The sequence below is a fragment of the Rosa chinensis genome, chromosome 4 (assembly GCF_002994745.2).
Source record: "Rosa chinensis cultivar Old Blush chromosome 4, RchiOBHm-V2, whole genome shotgun sequence".
Lineage (NCBI taxonomy): Eukaryota > Viridiplantae > Streptophyta > Magnoliopsida > Rosales > Rosaceae > Rosa > Rosa chinensis.
In genome coordinates, this window is record NC_037091.1 from 11649894 (window position 1) to 11668879 (window position 18986).

An 18986-nucleotide genomic window follows, 5' to 3' on the forward strand; every position below is an offset into this window, starting at 1 on the left:
GGTTCGACAAATTTCTTTCCTACATCCACTCAATATATATATATATATAGATATATATATATATATATATATATTTTTTTTTTGAATCAGGGGAAAAAATATATTCATCACAAGTCAGAATAGACCGTTACAAACCCTTCCGCTGTCATCCAAGGCCATAGACAGACAAGAAGATAGTGGTAGTACCCACAAGTGGTACATGCAAATAGTCCTACTCACTAAACATTCAAATACTTGGAGGTAGCGGAGACCCGTCTTTGGTACTACTCCAAAGGCGCTAGAGGTACATAGAGTGTATAAAAATGCATAGCTTCCTAACACAAGAAAATTATTGTAATCAGACTAACTAAAAACATAAAAAAGGACTAGGGCAGAAACACCCCAGTCCAAGAGGGCAGCCCAAAGAAAAGAGGCCCAAACTCAGGCCCAACAAAGATTGGCCTCACCCAGCCCAAACTTCATCTTCCACTCCACTGACCGGATGTACAATTCCGGTGCAGTTTCATCGGTCCCTCCGCCACGACTCAACGCCGTCCAGACCCACACCGCCGCGACCCTTGCCACCACGCCTCAAGCCACGACGTCCCACGCCGAGCCGCAGCGCCACGAACTAGCCTCACCACGCAGTCGTGCCCTCAATCCAACATCCTTCGTCCCCGCCCAGTACCTCACTGGATCTGGAAGATGCGCCTTCCTTGTACACACAACCACCGCACAGAAAATGGCGTCTGGGACTTGTCGCCAAACCCTCTCCAAGGAGCGCCTAGACATATATATTCAAATTCCCGTCCGGCAGCAGCCCCTGACCGGCGAGGCAAACCAACGCCAACCATGAGTGCCGCCGGACAAGAAGAAAGTTGCAAACCCTAGCCGCAGATCAGTCTGAGTTAAATCTGCGACCATGCTCTTTCACTATAAGAAAAACTAATACAAGATACATGAGTTAAATCTCATAACTCAAATCCCAAAATCCTTGTATACCCTCACTCATAGAATACCCAAGAACACAATTCTACCTAACAGAATTTCCCTCTTAACATTTTTTTCTCTCACTCTCATGCACAACCCACAGGCTCATTTGATGCTTGCCACATGTTTGCATCGAATAATTTGCCATGCTGCCAATTCATAGGAAACTGTCATATATTCATTCGTATTCAAATTACAACAACACCGTCGGTGAGCCGTAACCTGTTGGTTAGCCAGCCTAACTAACACTGTGGAGGTCACGGGTTCAAATCTCACTGACATCAGGGATAGGGTGGGGTGAGGAGTTACATTGTCGTCCAGAGTTAAAAAAAAAATACAAAAAAAAAAAAGTAAAAAATTACAACAGCACCAAATTGAAGATCACATTTTTGGATGTAATTTCTACAAACATCATTAATGCCTTATTCAGTGTAAACAAATAGTTTGAAAGTAAGCATTACACAATCTCCAAGATTTTTTTTAGGATAAAAAAAAGAATAGATTCTCCACTTTTTTACCACATACCCTACTCTTTTTTTTGTTTTGACACCAATAAATAAAGTGGGGTGATCCGGATGTGCCGCGGTTGTACAAGACTTTCAATATTTGAATTGAGAGTGCAGGATGCCAAGTTGCTGCACCCATGTAATGGTCCTAGTTGCATGATAATAAACACTAATCTAAACACCTACAACTCATTCAACAATCAAAATTTTTTAGGTCGATTTATTCTAAGACTGATAATCAATGATGAATATGATAAGCAATCCATTAATGCACATCAAGGATGGGCATTTACCTCACCTTGATTACCATCTTCATTTCTTTGATTGTCAACTATTAGTAACTATGTTCTTTAGTTGTCAATTGCTTGATCTTAGGATCTTAATTAATCATGTAACATTTTCTCCCAATCTTCTTTAGAATAGCGGCCATGCGTTTCATGATGCTTTGCGTGTTGGACGGGCAGTAGAAAAGGAATGCTGCTGCCTTTGCGTGTTTGACGTAGAGTATGAAAGGAATGAGCAGCCTTGGAAGGTTATGTAAAAGTAGATTATAGAGTTTGGTGACTTTGGTCTGTGGTAATTAAACTTCTCCCCTAAATATTTTGTGTAACACATGGTTGTGCTTTTGAAATAATGCAAATGTTTTATGGAGGTTGTTAATCTATTTGAACATGTCTATTAAAGCAATGAAACTGCATGTGATTGTAAACAAGCTTGTTTATTTTCCTTTAGTTGGCAATATTGCAAATGATTGCAGTCAATGTAAATGCGTTTTATTTAAGGGAGAGACATGGTCAATAGCAGTACAATGTCAAGTTTCTCTACTCCATACTCATCAGATTTCATTTTTAGGCTTTGAAAGAGAAATGCCAAGTAGATGGGAGGGTATGAACAAATATTTTGGAGAGAATGATGGACGGCTATACTTTTAAGAGAGAGGGAAGTGGTTGATGTGGTGAAGGCTAAGATTTTTTTTTTTTTTTTTTTTTTTTGGGGGGGGGACATTAAAAGACGTAAACACCTATAACAAAATATCAGATAACACTTGAGAGTTGACGGTGTTATTAATGGTGTGTATGAATGTTAGACAGAAATAATAATTTGAGGTATCAAAGTGATTTATTTGAAAAATGAGGTACAATGTAGAATGTCAACTTTAAGTTGGAGTACTGTTTGTAACTTTTTCACTAAGCGACTAATCAAACTCAATACAAGCCAAAACTTTTGATTCTACTTCAGCCATTTTCACAGTGCATGCATGAAAAGTCTGTCCTCATACAAGCACTGAAAAGAACTGATGATCCAATTTAAGTCATGTATAATACCTAGATACAGCGGACCGGTGTAAGTTTGCTTGCTACTAACTAAACATGATCTAAACATCTATATTATCTCTTAACTCAATTATCGTAGCAAAACTCTAACTTTGTAGCAAGGCAAAGCGTGGCAATAGTGACTTGGAGATTTGGTGAATAATCAAATTGAATGCTCATGTTTAGAGACGATATATAATTGTGCTGATTCGAGATGAGCTTGCAACAAAAAGAACTATAAATGAATCTAAAAAGGGATTGCCGTGACTAGTAGATTATCTTAAGTTGATAATATTTAATCCATTGGCGATCAAATCCTAATTGAAATTGATGTAAGAATAATTAAATCTGAATATGCAAAAATTTCTGGATCGACTTTGTTTTATTAGGGTTTCATAGCTAGTTTTTTTGTTTTTTTTCCCTCACAACCGATCACCAATCACTTTATTATGAGGACTTTGAAATAGAATTAATTTATAAGGATTTTCTTCATTCCAACCATCGACAATTGAAGCTATACGTTATATCATCGTAAGTTAGCCCACATGCATGTATTTGAGAAATCGCCGCACATAGTCCGTGTCACCAAATTTATCAATCATTTCCCTTGACCTAATCATTTCTCTTGACATCATCATTTTGTCGTCGGAAATTAAACTTGGGGCCACATGGTCGCTGATTCTTTCTCCCGCAACAATTCTCCAGGTGAGAACTTTATTTAATTAACTAATAAAGCTACGTAACAGGCTAAAGAAGATTCGGTATTACACTGCAGACCAGTGGATTCACCGGATTGTTATCTTACCCTTTTTCCTTTGTCAAGTGGCTCTACTAGAAAACGTATCAATCAGACACGCATGAGCATCCGTGTGAAATCAAGACATTTCATACAGATTTCTGTGTACAAATACGACAATACCCACATTCGGTACAACAACGGATTAATGATTTGTGTGAATTACGAGCGTTGCTAATCCTACTTACACACATAATTATATTAGAGTATTTCTTATACATAATTATTTCCAGAACAATTCTTACGTTCACCCCTATGATGAATGAGCATATTCACCTTCGTTGTCGATTAATATATTTTTACTTAATAAATTTATAATTCAACGGTCTATATCTTAAATTATCCTTTAAAGATCATCTCTATAAAAAATCAATCGAATCGAAAATCATTTAATTTTCTAATTGTATCAAACAAATGGATGGTTCTAACAACACTTACTACTACTACTATGATGAACCGTCCATGTATTTCATAGAAATGAATAACTAAAAGGTCTTCAATTTGATTAATTTTTTATAGAACTAATCTTTATATTACGTTATACAACATGAATGGTTGTATTAGAAAATTATAAAGTTATTATGCTTTAATCGCAAGAGAGAGTGAATGAGCTCATTCACCCTAAGGGTGAACCTAAGAATTGTTCTCGATGCCTTCTTAAGCTAACATATTTCTTAACACTGCATTCATCCAGCAAATTCAATCCATATATATAATATGTACCGATACTAAACCAGATTGATCAATTAAAGACCGAGCTAGCAGAGCAATTAAGCAGCTGGTATTGTTCTGTCTAGCAGCTAGCTATATGGCAATGGAAGAACTACATGCAGCTGCTTCAGCATACTACCAGAATGGCACTCAACAGACTCGGAATCTGGCATGGTCTTTCTTCCAATCTATGGACACCAACGGTGATGGTCGAATCAGCTGCTCGGAGTTCAAGGACTTCCTCCGGCAAAGTGGCTACAACTGGATTATTAACGACCCAAACTTCTTCAACAGACTTGACCGCAATGGGGATGGTGGATTGGATTTTGGGGAAGTTCTCACTTTCTACTACATCATTAAAACGAGGAAAATCCGATGCCAAGGGTCCCAGTGCGGCGCATACCTCTTCGGTCTGTATTTCACTTGCGTTGCTTGCTTTGACGGAGCTCATGGGCATACCTTTGATCTCTGTCCTGCCTGCTATCGCAGTCGGAGTTACTATCACCACTAGCACCACACATACTTCTTGGATAATCATGTATTGCTGCGCTCCAAACGAGGCCTATTTCCATATGCTCCACCAGATCTCAACATGGTACATAATTGTATTACATTCTTTATCACATTTATGCGGAATTAATGAATAATTTTCATTATATACCTTGACCTTCACTTTGTTCTACATTTGTACGTAGACCTCTAATATAGCTTCCATATCTGTGTGATAGCTCCTGAAAAAGTTACTAATTAACATATACGCAGATGAAGAGAAATTAATGCTAGCTTCAGTTTTCTCCCACTAACTTTCTCCTGTTATTATCCTCATTATTCCATGATTAAATTTGTTCATTTTGTACATAGAATTTTTAAAGATATTGTCTATATAATGATAGTTGTTAGGTAGTTTATAATCTCTTTCCATATAGTTTTTATTTCAGTTAAAAGATTTAAGAAGGCCAGGTAATCTATAAAATTAATGTTCGGCTCACGGGAACTATAGCATTGCAAGATAGCAAAAAGAAAGAAGAACGTTGCTAGGGTTTCTCTTCAATATAAGTAGCAACACTACTATAGACAGCTCAATTGTCACGTTGCTGATCATTAATTGTCTGTGTAAGCTTACTTCTGCCTAATTCGTTGATGTTGGCGTTCCTAACACAATGCAGGCAATCACTCCATCCCCTCCTCCACCAGTTTATAATAACATTAATTGTTGGTGAAATTATAATAAAATTATAATTTCTATATGAGAAACTCGTTGACAATAGGCTGAGGCGCGAGTATCTCGCTCTCTTTAAGGAGATTCAAGCCCTCTGCGGAACAATGCCGGTGCACCAGAAATCTCTTGACTTGTCCCCTCCAGGATACAACAGCCCAACAACAAGTTGTGTGACTCCCACCAATCTGCACAAATTGGAGGAACCCAAAGCTCCACCAAAAGAACACATTTCTTTGGCCAAAAAAAACACACAAGACACTTTGGGAGATTTTTGGAAAGAAAGTTAATGGGTGAATAGTAGTGTATCGTAATAGTATTACGTAAAAGCAATGATGTGTTTGAGCATGCAACAAATGGTGCTATTTATAGGCTCTTAGGACACTCCCTACCATTAATAGGGTAGTAACCAAAAGCCATAGGTTACAAGAATTAAAACCCAAAATAAATCAAAATAAAAACACCATGAGTTACAAAATAAAATTCAAAATAAATTCTGAATTTAAACACACAAATAAATTCAGATTTTAAACACAAAATAAATTCACCCAAATTTAATTTCAATAATAAATAAAATATTAAAATGTAACAACATTAATTACTACATTGCTGCTGAAACTCAAAGGGTGAGTGCATATGATTTTGTCACATAATTTCAACACAAAATAAAAAGTGATTTTTACATCGTGAAATTTGAATGGGTATAAACATATATGTGATTGATAATATTAATTTTTTTTATATTTTCTTTTGTATATATTGCAGCCTAGTTGGTTCCAATTTTTTTGCGCGTTTGAGGGGGTTCTTGCTGCTGCAAGTGTGGCTGCTAATTGTACAATCATGTAATGTCATTATTCATTACAAAAAATGGTTTATTCTTGGAGTTCAAATTTGGTGTCTATCTGATGTTATCCGATTACCAGAAAATGAAAGGATGGAGAATTGATCACGGACAGCCATTGGAGGATTTGAATGCGCCATTTCATGTTTGAAGGGAGAGAGCTAGAGGGTTTTCCTTCCGCTTCAATGACTCCATGTAACCGAAGATAAATTAAAAGAGTTATTTTTTTTCCTTTTTCTTTTTTCTTATTTGTTATTTAGAGCAGACCGATGTTTAAGATTCATGATTATAATTACAATTGAGCTTCATTTTGATTGAAGTATTAATCTTCCTGTCCTACCCTCTTTGCTTTTTGTTTCACTCAAGCAAGCATGGTGAGCTTAAGTAATGGCTCTTGTTTTCTCCAAACAAAGGACAAGAATTCAAAAAGTAAACTGTGTATTTCACTCTCATATCCCCTTCTCGAATTAACACCCTAACACTAGCGGACCTAGCTGGGACAAGTGAGGGCACATGCCCCTATTGAGTTTTTGTATGTAGTGGAGTTAATATATGATCTACTAGCTAGCATACAAAATTTTAGTCTAAATATTAAAATATATGTCTCCACAACAGTTTAAAATAAAGAGAATATGACAATATGTCGTCTCTGTATAAATAAAATTATGGATCCACCACTATCCCCTAAGATGGCCAGGGACATACTTGGACGGTCTCTATATATGAAGGCTGACGGCTCTCCAGCCACTTATGCTAGGGGTCCAGTGAGTGAAAGCTAGGGAAACAAATATAAGAATTGAGATACAAAACAGGTATTATTATTGAATGGGGAAGTCGTGGAAGTGGGTGTCGACTTTTTTTCTTTTTAAAAGAGGATCAAATGGTTTCACTCCTGCCCCTATGGTGACTCGAACCCATGACTTTGAAGTCGTGGAAGTGGGTGTCGACTTCCCTAAATGATCGATGCAATAATACATGCACCAAGAAAATTTCCAGTTTCTAACCCAATAATAGCATAAAGTTTGAGAAAACTCTTTAATTATATCTAAATTTAAATATAGAGAAAACTCTATTGTTAGCCATAAATTTTCTTAATTTTTGACTACCGCTTCGAATGATAGTGATAACATAACCCCTGCAAGAATGAGTAAACCCTAGCTAGAACCCTACTATATTATTATATAAATAAAGTGAATTATATATAGCTACAAAAATTAGTAACATGCATTAAAAATGCCCAGTAGCTAGCTATTAAAATAATTAAAGTGAATTGTTCGTCGACAAAAATATAATTAAAGTGAATTATAGTAACCCTTGTTAATTAGTTTCCAACTTTGGAAAAGAAAAAAAAATGGAAAAACTCAACTATCTGAATCAATCAGGAAGCTAGCTACTGGACGTACGTAGTCCGGGTCTTTTGGGTGAGACAAAGAGTTGACTTTGTTTTTTAGTTGAAAACCAGGAGTTGAACTGTTGAATTGACTATGCAAGTAGCCATGAAGGAGCTTATTTAGTCTTTCTGTCATGGACCGCGTCTAAGTCTTTCTTTCTATCTTAGGCTGATAATTGAAGCCTTAATTAGGAAGGCTATTATTGAATTATTCTATCTTTTGAAACCCCAACTCCTCCTTGTTAATAGTGTTTTGCCAGTTTTGCCCTTATGAACCTGATTATGTGGGACCGAGTTCTTCTTCTCTTTTCTCCACCGAACGACCGCTAGAGAATGAGAGAGGTTAAGAGGACAGAAGGAGCGACAGTATTCTTCTTTGCTTTGGCCCTAACCCAAGTGAATTCGAAGAAAGACAAAGCACATGCTTTCTGGACATGGCGATCTTCTTGATTTTAATAGGTATTTACTCTATTTTTGCTCTTCTCAATTGGGTTCTTACTCTTTTCCACCATTGATTTTGTATTTTTCATTAGGGACACCAATTGTTACTTATTGTGTACGTTGTTCTGAATTGAGTTTATGTGTGATATGAATGAGTTTGATGAAATTTGTTTCCGTTGTCAATAGATTAACTTGGGTTTGAAATTTTACTAACCGGGTGCGATTGGATTCAACAATGTAAGATTAAGAAACCAAAACAAACCCTCGCTTGACCTCTCAGTCGCGAGTTGGCACATCTGCGCACTCGTCACTAAGCCAGAAGAACAAATGTAAGCCATAGAAGCTCTCTAGTAAGTGACACGTACGTGGCCGAGTCTAATTTTTGAGCGAATAGATAGTGCTCCCACTGGTTCGATTCTCGAAACACTGAATAAAATTCTTGATCATATGTGCTTCACCTTTGACGAGCGTCACTCAATTGCTCACTAAAGAATGCCATTGATCTCTTCACTCGGAACAACACAGTACCTATTCCCACTCCACTAGCATTACATTCGACCTCGAACACCTTGTCAAACTTAGGAAGAGCCAGAACTAGTGCAGTATAAAGCTTCTATTTGATCATGTAAAAAATCTTCTCTTGTTCCTCACTCCAATGAAATTTTCGCTTCTTGAAACACTCAGTGATAGGTGTTGTAATGGTGCTAAAGTTTCTCACAAATCTTCTATAAAAGGTAGCCAAACCTTGAAAACTCCGCACCTTAGAAACTATTTTTGGAGCAGGTCATTTTGTGATAGCTCGTACCTTTTCTTTATTAACCTGAATACCATCCACTCCAACCACAAAACCTAGAAATAACAACTTGTTGGTGCAGAAAGTACAATTTTTTAGATTAATGTACAACTTATTCTCCTGCAATGTTCCCAAAACCTGGTGCATAAGCCTCATAAATGTGTTGGATGCATTAGATAGCCCGAATGGCATCACCATCGACTTGTACAAACCATCTTTACTCTTAAAGGCTGTCTGATTAATAGCCTTGCTGTCAACACACATTCGCCATTGATTACCCTTCTTATAACTAGGAGGATTGGAACTACACAAGGACTCATATACTACTAAAAAAAATTCCAATTGCGACGGCAAATAGTAATTTTGCCATAGCAAATACTTTTTACGACTGTAAATTTCTATTGCAAAAAGTATTTGCAACGGAAAATATTCCCGTCGCAAGACAAAATCTTCTGCAACGGCAAGGTTGTCGTCGCAAAAAAGAAATTTTTTATATAAAAAAAAAAATGGTGGTGCAATTATGTTCATTCTAAGAACATCCAAAAATTATTGAGATATTTTAACATTGTAAACTTACAATAAAACTAATGAAATGTGCAATACAAAATGTCATGAAACTCCACGAGACTAAGGTTGATGAGTTCAATGATAAGCACATCATTGATTCATTCCTACACCAACACGAACCCACCCAATATTTCATCCTCTTTGGTGCTTCAAGTATATATTGCCTTCTTATCATGATTAGTGCAACAAGCTGGTCACTAAAAGAGAGAGTGAAGTTAAGTTCAAACAATCGATGAATTGATAAAAAGAAAAAAATAATAATCCACAAAAAGGAGAAAGCCCAGGGAACATACCTTTGTTTTTGTTATCAGTTCTAGCTTGGAGGAATGCAAATTGTCACACATCAACAGCTTTCTTGCATGATTCAGCATTGAGTCACATTCAACTAACTACCAAAAAACAAGTGTAAATCAAAATCACCTAATGAAACAATTTCAGGAAGCATTAACAAAATATAGTTTAGTTATGAAGACAATAGTCAAAATGAGTCTTTCTTAATTTTCCTCTACAAAAGAGGAGATGAAAGAAATTAGAAGTTAAAAAGCTTGAGATTGTTACCTGAGCCTCCAGCTTAATTGGACTAGTTTCAATTGCAAGTAGCCAAGACATGCTTCTGTTAGGACTTGGAAACTTCTATGGTTAACTCTCAAGGGATAGAGCATTCTGCAAACTAAAAAGGATCTAAAGTTAGAACCATTAAGCGACTTCAGCAAATGGTCATCAAGAAGGTTGTTGAAGAAGTGCAAGACATCAAATTTAATAGGCTAATGTTAGATTATATACAGAAAATAAAGGTATCAGTTGTTGACAAAACTTTATGCTCTTATTTCTGAAGTAATTTGAAGTTCAATCTGGCATCATTTCATTCAAAATTTCATAATATTCATATAAACCAACTTTACCTTCAAGAATGTGCATCTTGTAACCATGTCATTCATTTGAAAGCAACGAGAAACAAACAAACAACAAACTCAACACACAATGACAACATCACGCTCATAAGACCACAGCCAAAGTGCATCACCATTGGCCAATTTTCCAGCTCTATCCTGCAAAAAAAAAACAAGAAACACAGTTCAACATTTCAGATATAAGAGTTATCTTTTCTCTATCAGAAACAAAAAAAAAAAATTAGTTTTCAATAAATATACTATTGTGCTGTATTAGTTTTCAAAACACCAGTTCATGACGATTAACAACAGGGCCTCTGACTCGTCCAGGCTCAGCTCCACACACTCAGTATCGCACTAACACAAAAGGATTACACAAAGTGCATCACTATTTTTTTGGGTTCTCCACTAGAACCTCTGCACAAAAGCTAGTAGTCCAGATATTCTCAAAAAGATCGAGTAGCCAATATTACCAAATCAATCAAACTTCTGTTCGAAATAACTATATAAACAGATATACAAACAAGTCAGAAAGGTAGGCTAAATATGACAGACAGTCAAATTGAATTCAATAATAAAAAGAAAGCTTGATGCATTTATGCTCTGAGAGTAGAGGTGGCAAACGGGCCACTAAGCACGAGCACGGCACGGGCCCGGCACGCTTAAAAGCTGCCCGACACGGGCCAAGCCTGTTAGTGGCCTGGCACGACCCGAGCACGTTAGAATAACGGGTCGGGCTGGGCCTAAGAATATTGGCCCATTGGCCCGGCCCGGCCCGAGCACGACATATTGTCGGCCGGCCCGTTACAAACACAAAATTTCATTTTATTTTTAAAAATATTAAAAAAATACAATTCTGAGATTTGAATATGAGACCTTTTTATTTAAAATCTCATGGCAATTCCACCAATGTTTTCTTTTATATTGTCAAAATAATGAAACAAAACATTATATCCTTGTTTTGACATAAGTATTTTTTCTAAATATTAAATATATGTTTATTAATAAAGACTAATCTCATAATAATACAACTATAGAATGAAGGAAAGAATAATAGATACTAAATCTTCATTATATTAATAAATATTAATCTCACAATAATATACTAAAAACAATATATTTTGAGTTTTTTCTTCTTCTTTCTTTCTTATAGTGGAATATAAAAAATTATTAGAAATCTAATCTTAAAAAGCTAAGATTAAGAAAAACGTTGTAGAACTTAATTTATTTTAATTTTCTAAATAGTTAAATAAAATTAATTTTTATTTGTTCAAATTAAGATTTTAAAATCGTGCTTTATAGTGGGTAGGCACGAGCACGGCCCGTTATTGACCCGGCACGAGCATGGCCCGGCACGATATGGGCTCGGGCCATGGGCCGGGCCGGGCTTAATGTTTAAGTAAATGGGCCGGCACGAGCCCGGCACGGTAATAAATGGGCCGGCCCAAACACGGCACGAAGCACGACTAGGCCCGCTTAAAATAGGTCGGGCCGGGCCGGGCCGGCCCGTTTGCCACCTCTATCTGAGAGCTTGTGTTCCATCCATATTTATCAATGCACTACCTTCCAAAGGTTGCCTCTATATATCCTATTCTTCTACCAAGTCAGCCAGTGGCTATTCATTGCTTTCTATACTAATAAAAATTTGCGGAAATATATAAGCACAAGAACTAAACATTTTTTAATCGGCAATTTAAGCTTTCTTCTTCATGATAACATTCCATCAGACCAATCATGAATTCTAAAAATTCCCACAGACTTCGATTGAAAAGCACTAATCTCATTAAGTAAACACAATTTGCATCCAGCTCAGAGCTTAATCAAGTGATTAGAATACAAGTGAAAGGCCAGAGACCCCTCACCTTGACCAAGAGTGAACCTGAATGGCGTATCGCGGCTCGAATCGAACTCAGTCGCATCCAGCGAAGTCCCGGAGTAATGTACTGAAATTCAATCACAATTGAAATCAATCCCAATCCAAAACAAAACAAAAACGATTCCAGAAAAGCTCAAATTCAAGAAAACACAAATTCAAAAACAGTGTTGAAATCGGCACCGCACCTTCAACCTCGTCGTCACTCTTTGGCGTTTCCCAGCTTTCACCTTCCTTGAGAAGTTTCTTCATCAGGCCCTGCTTTCCGATCTCCTTCTACTCACCGACCTTGAGAATCGGGGCTTCTAGGAAGGAAGAATGGTGAGTTTGGCTTCTAGGATTTGGTGAGTTTGGCTTCTAGGATTTGGTGAGTTTGGCTTCTAGGTTTTGGGGAGTAGTGAGAGTAAGAGACAAGATTTCAAATCTTTTCTATTTTTGTTCTATTTAGTTTTGTTTTGGGCGACGGTTTCCTCAGATAGTCGCAATTTCGTTAAAATGATGCGACGGCAAACATCAAGCAGTAACCAAACGTCCACGACTTTACCACGGAATATCTTCCGTCGCCAAAACCAGTCTTTTGCGACAGAAAGTAATGCCATCGTAAAATTGCAAAGCAAATGCAATTGTTTTTAGCAGTGATCTTTCACGAATGAACCCCCTTAATCAGCAAGTCTTCAATTTGCTCCCTCAAAATCTTATTCTGTTTGGGACTCATGCGGTAAAGGGGTAAATTTGGTAAAATCGCTCTAGGAACCAAATCAATTCGATGTTGAATGTCTCTCATAGGTGGTAGTTCGTTGGACAGCTCATTTAAAATCAACTCCACAAAAACTCTCCCAAAATCTTCTGGACTTCTTTATTAGGGATCACCATGTCTTCTGTTCTCACAACCAATAATCTCTTAATCACCACTGGACAAATAACATCAATTCTTTATAGGCTTACTCCATCTCATACTCACATTTTAAACCTCCAGATTTCCCAAATTGTGTCACAGGAGCCATAGCAATTTTATGATTATTATACAAAAATAACATCACATATCTATGCCCTTATAAGTCACATTCACATCATATTTTCAAGATCGTTCTAACATAATGACAAGAATCCATGTCATTAACATCACACAACACATATTCTTTATAATGATTACCAATAGAAGGCGGCACCTTGCAGGTCTCAGCAACTCAAACTTGTGGACCTCTCTTAACTCATCCCAAAGAATAAGGTGTTTCCTGACGCTCTTTAGGTGACTGCAAATACTCCACAAACTTCTTTGCCACAAAGTTTTCACAGCTCCCATTATCCACGATCAGATTGCACACTTTGTTATTGATGGAACAAAGGGTTTTTTAAATGAACATGTTACAGCACTGCCCATCTTCTTTGGGAGACAATAAGATCCTTTGCAGCACAAAATTAACTTTTCAAGAGACCTCTCCACTGCAAATTCAACCCCTACATAATCGTCATTGATGTCCTTCTCATCTTCCTCATCTCCGTCACATCCACCAGTAAGGGTGGATTGCCTTCTTTAAGGACACACATCAGACTTGTGTCCAGGTTGATTGTGCTTGTAGCAAATCTCCGTAGTAGGTCTAGCATAAGTAGAGGTGGAAAATGGGTCAACCCAACCCATTTTAAGCAGGCCTATTCATGTTTCGTGTCGTGCTCGGGCTGAGCCGTTTATTAACTTGACAGGTCAGTGCCGATGCCGGCCCATTTATTTACTTGACAGGCCAGTGCCGGTGCCGGCCCATTTACTTAAACATTAAGCCCGACCCAATCCATGACCCAAGCCCATATCGCGTCGGGCCAACAAACAAGCCATGCTTGTGCCATTCCAAAATTAGGCACGATTTTAATATTTTAATTTGACAATGTCTTTGTTTATTTGTAATTGAAAGTTTACTTTATTCAACTACTTAGAAAAATAAAATAAATAAGACTCTAAAAGACCTTTCCTCGTAATCTTAATTTCTAAGAATCTAAGATTAGTTTTCTAACGGTTTTTTATATTCCATTATAAAAAAATATATATAAAAAAAATAAACTCAAAAGTGTATTATTTTTTATTTTTATAAAAATATTAATATTATTTAGTAAGTAATCTATTTAATATACATGAAAAATATTTTTGTCAAAACAAGGATATAATGTTTTATTTCACTACTTTATCAACATTAATGGAATAGCATGGGTGGAATTGTAATGAAATTTTGAATAAGGAGATCTAATATTCATATCTCATCATTGTAAATTTTTTAAATTTAAAAAAAAAAAATTGCGTTTGTAACAGGCTGGCCCGCAATATGTCATGCTCAGGCACGGCCTTTGGGTCAATATATCTTAGCTCAGCTCAACCCACAAGAATGGGTTGTGCCGGCCCAACCCATTCTTAATCGTGCTCCGGCCATGCCAGGCATATTTTGGACGTGTCGGGCCCATGCCGTGATCGGGCTTAACAGCTCGTTTACCACCTATAAGCATAAGGATTAGTTATCTGAAATGGAGTTCTATTTTGAGCACCACAAGGATTCCTGCTGGCTTCTCCTGAACTACTAGGACCACCAGTCTCTTTAGGTAAAGGATTAGAAAACCTAGGAGCACTCCCTCCCCTTGTCAGCTGAGGAATCACCAACTCTATATTCCTCTGAAATTGCATAACTCACGAAGGTTTCTCTAACAACTTTACTTCAACGCTAAGCTAGAAGCCTCCGTCACAGTCCACATAATCTGCATCCTAATTTTCTTCTGAATGGAAGATTTGGGACCAGTAACATGCCGAGCCACCTTCTGACTTTCAGATTCTCCCAAATCATTATGCTCTGAAAGGCGTAAAAACTCATCAGTATACTTGGTCACAGACCTACTACCTGGATGCAATCAATATACAACTGGTACAAATGTTGCTAATAGTTTGTTGACAAGAACCTATCCATCATCAACAACTTCATCTTACACCATGTTCGGATTAGTTACTTCCCCTGTCTTTGATGAGATTTCTGCAACTGATCTTACCATATTACAACACTACCTTTGAGTCAGAGAGCGACCATCTTGACTTGTTTATTCTCCAGGACCTTCATAATTTCAAAGAACCTATCTAGTTTTACCTACCAATCTAGAAATTCCCTTCATCTGCATATGACCAGAAAAGTGCGGAATATCAATCTTAATTCTGAAATCCTGATTATTAGGTTGACCTTGTTGTTCAGGTTAAACCACCTCATCCTCGGAATCAAAATCATCATCACTTCCACCACCACGTGGAGCCCTAGCATGTTCTCCTTCCTCGCCTATGTCCGGTTGTTGTTATTCCAATTCCTTCCAACAACCCACAAAATTCTATCATCTAAGCATTCATGGCAGTGGTCATCTGAGCGATAAGAGTGTCCATATCCGCTCTTGTCAATGGAACAGCAGTACGATCACGATTACCCATTAATATCAACAGTAAATAAAAGAGACAGGAAGACCAGTTCGATACCACCCGACGCAGTCAGAGTGATCTAGGTTTTTTTATTTTTTTTATTTTTTTTATGAAAGGGGTTTGGAACCCAGCCTACCTGGGAGGCTCAGTCCCACACCCAGTTTCATTTATTATATTAATAGTAGAGTTTTGCAACCAGAGGGGGGGGGGGGACATAAAACCTGAACCCCATGCTATGGGAAAACAAGCACAATAGTCCTCGTAGAGAACATCCTGAATAAAAGCAGGTGTCTCATCTAACCAAACATCATCAATAAAAACCAACACTAGCAAGGTGAGCAAGCCTATCTGCAACACCATTTACTTCACGGTAAATATGCCGAATTCTAACTGATTGAAAAGCATCCATATAATCCTTACAATCATCTACAACTTGACTTACCTCTGAGAGATTCTTCTCCCCACTATTGAGAGAAACAATCAGAATGGCAGAGTCGCTTTCAACATCTATGTCAGCCCAAACTTGGTGGATCCCAAGAAGTAGACCAGCCTACACGCCTCCGCTTCCATATTGAGGACCGAGTGTGCATGTAGAAAAGGCTTAGCCAAAGCAGTAGTACCCATACCAGCATCATTTCTGACTACTACCCCAATACCTCCATTCCCATCTTCTGTCTGAAAGCCCCATCAACATTGATTTTAAGATGACCACTAGGAGGATTTTTCCACTTAGTCAACGGTCTCTTCTGCATCCTGACTGGCTTTGGGTGATACTTCTGAAAATCTTCTAACATTTTGGTAGTCCAGTGAATCATATTCATTGGCTGGAAATTAGCTCCTTTCCAGACCAGATTGTTATGCTCAGCTGAGATGGCCCATAAGCCCATAAAGAAAAAATCTCGTTGGTCCACCTCCAGTAAGTCAATCATGTCCATGCCAACACCCATTTATGAACACTCTTGGCTGGGTGCGTACTCACATGCAATCTAGGGGGTCCAATTAACAACCAAAAACAATGCAAAGCATGACAAGATTTGAATAAATGTGTACCGATTTCCGTCGTTGCCATGCAAAACATGCAATTATGGTTTACCAAATCAACTCTACGTTGCAATAGGGCTACTTTTGTAGGTAGAATATTCTTTAAAAGTCTCCATACAAAAGACTTAGATTTGGGAGGAATTCGTGCACCCCAAACCTTGCTCCAATATTTACTACTAACACCACCATCATCCCCAGATGAAGTTGATGCACAATCTTTAAGACTCACTGCTGTGTTATACGCATGGTAACCACTTCGAAACTGATATAGCCCTTTCTTATCATAGTGCCAAACCAAGCGATCCTCGACACCACGGATACTAAGAGGGATAGAAGCCATCCTCTCCACTTCACCTTCCGTAAAAAATTCCCTCATAAAATCAGTAGCCTAAGTCATTGTATTCCAATCAATCAAGTCAACCACCATCAAGTCCTCTATGCCTTCCATAATAGGAGAATAGGCCTGGAAAGATTGTGGAATAGGTACACATGGGTCATTCCACATAGATATGCTACTACCACTACCAACTTGAAACCGCAAACCCATCTTCAGGACCTCACGACCCAAAAGAATGCTCCTCTAAGAGTAAGACTCACCACCTTTTAATTCTGCCTCCAAATAAGATCACCTTGGGAAATACTTAGCCTTGAGAAGTTTGGCAATAATGGAATCCGGCTGATGTAATAGTCTCCAACCCTGCTTCGCTAATAAAGCCAAATTAAAGAAATGCATATTCCGGAAACCCAAACCACCTTCACTCTTAGGGCTAAACAATTTCTCCCATGCCACCCAATGAATCTTCCTTCCATTCTCCGTATCATTCCACCAAAACCAAGCCATCAATCTATTCATTTCTTGACATAAGTGCTTAAGGAGTTCAAAACAACTCATAACATAGGATGTGATTGCCTGAGCGACAACCTTGATTAACAACTCCTTTCCAGCCACACTTAATGTTTTCTCACGCCATCCTTGAGTCCGAGTATGAATCTTCTCATTCAAGAAACTGAAAGCTTCAGTCTTTGAATAACTTAATTCTGTCAGTAGACCCAAATACTTGTCATGCTTCTCTACTTTTTGTACCCCAAGAATAAATGCAATCCCTTCCTGCATAAAGGGATGGACATTTTTACTGAAAGATATGCAACTCTTCTGATAGTTTATCTGCTAACCCGAAGCGTGCTCATACTCTGTTAGTATCTGTTTCATGGCTTCACAATCCTCCCTTCCTGCTTTAAAGAAAATAAAAGAATCATCTGCAAAAAAAAGATGGCTAATACTCGATGCTCCTCTGCAAATTCGAACTCCCTGCACTGTACCCAGTTCTTCTGCCTACAGTATGCATCTTGATAAAACCTTACTACATAGAAGAAAAAGGTATAGGGAGATTGAGTCCCCCTGCCTCAAACCTCTAGACGGACAAACTCTACCTCTTGGCTCCCCATTGATGATGAAAGAATAAGATACCGTAGAGACACAATTCATGATCCACTGCACCCACTCCTCACCAAAGCCCATTTTCCGCATCACCGCCTCCAAGAACGACCACTCCACCTTATCATAGGCTTTGCTCATATCCAATTTCAATGCACAACACCCGATCTAACCACTTCTTCTTCTCTTGAGGCAGTGAAAGATCTCAAAAGCCATAAGGGAATTATCAGAAATTAGCCTCCCTGAACCATGGACCCAATCTTATAGACCACATTTCATAAACTGATAGGATGCAACTAATGCATAAACTGTGGAATCTTCACTTTAGGTATTAAGGCAACATACGTATTATTCACCACTCGCACCCTCTACTGACCCAAACATCTCCTGTATAGCCCTAATAATATCATCACCAATCAAATCCCAGAAGGCCTGATAGAAACAAGGAGAGAAACCATTCGGCCCCGGCGACTTCGACGGGTGCATACTCTTCAAAGCATCAAACACTTCATCCTTCTCAATTAACCGCGTAATCCATACATTGTCCTCCATAGACACAACCCCAGCCACAGCTTCTAGAACATTCCAGAAATTCTCAGGATGAGAAGAGGAAAATAGCCCATCGAAATATTAAAGCACAATCTCTTCAATATCTGCTTCTTTCGTACACCACTCTCCCACCGTATTAAACAACCCATTAATGGCATTCTTCTTCCTACGATTTCACGCCCTCTGATGAAAAAATTTCTTGTTAAGATCCCCGTTAGGTGA

General features: G+C 38.0%; 1 protein-coding gene across 1 annotated transcript; it reads left to right on the top strand.

The window, feature by feature from the left end:
* Positions 1-4398: 4398 nt before the first annotated feature.
* LOC112196541 lies at positions 4399-4880 on the top strand. The gene has a single exon (XM_024336904.2). The coding sequence runs from the start codon at positions 4399-4401 to the stop codon at positions 4804-4806; it is 408 nt and encodes a 135-aa protein (XP_024192672.1). The 3' UTR covers positions 4807-4880.
* Positions 4881-18986: the final 14106 nt, after the last annotated feature.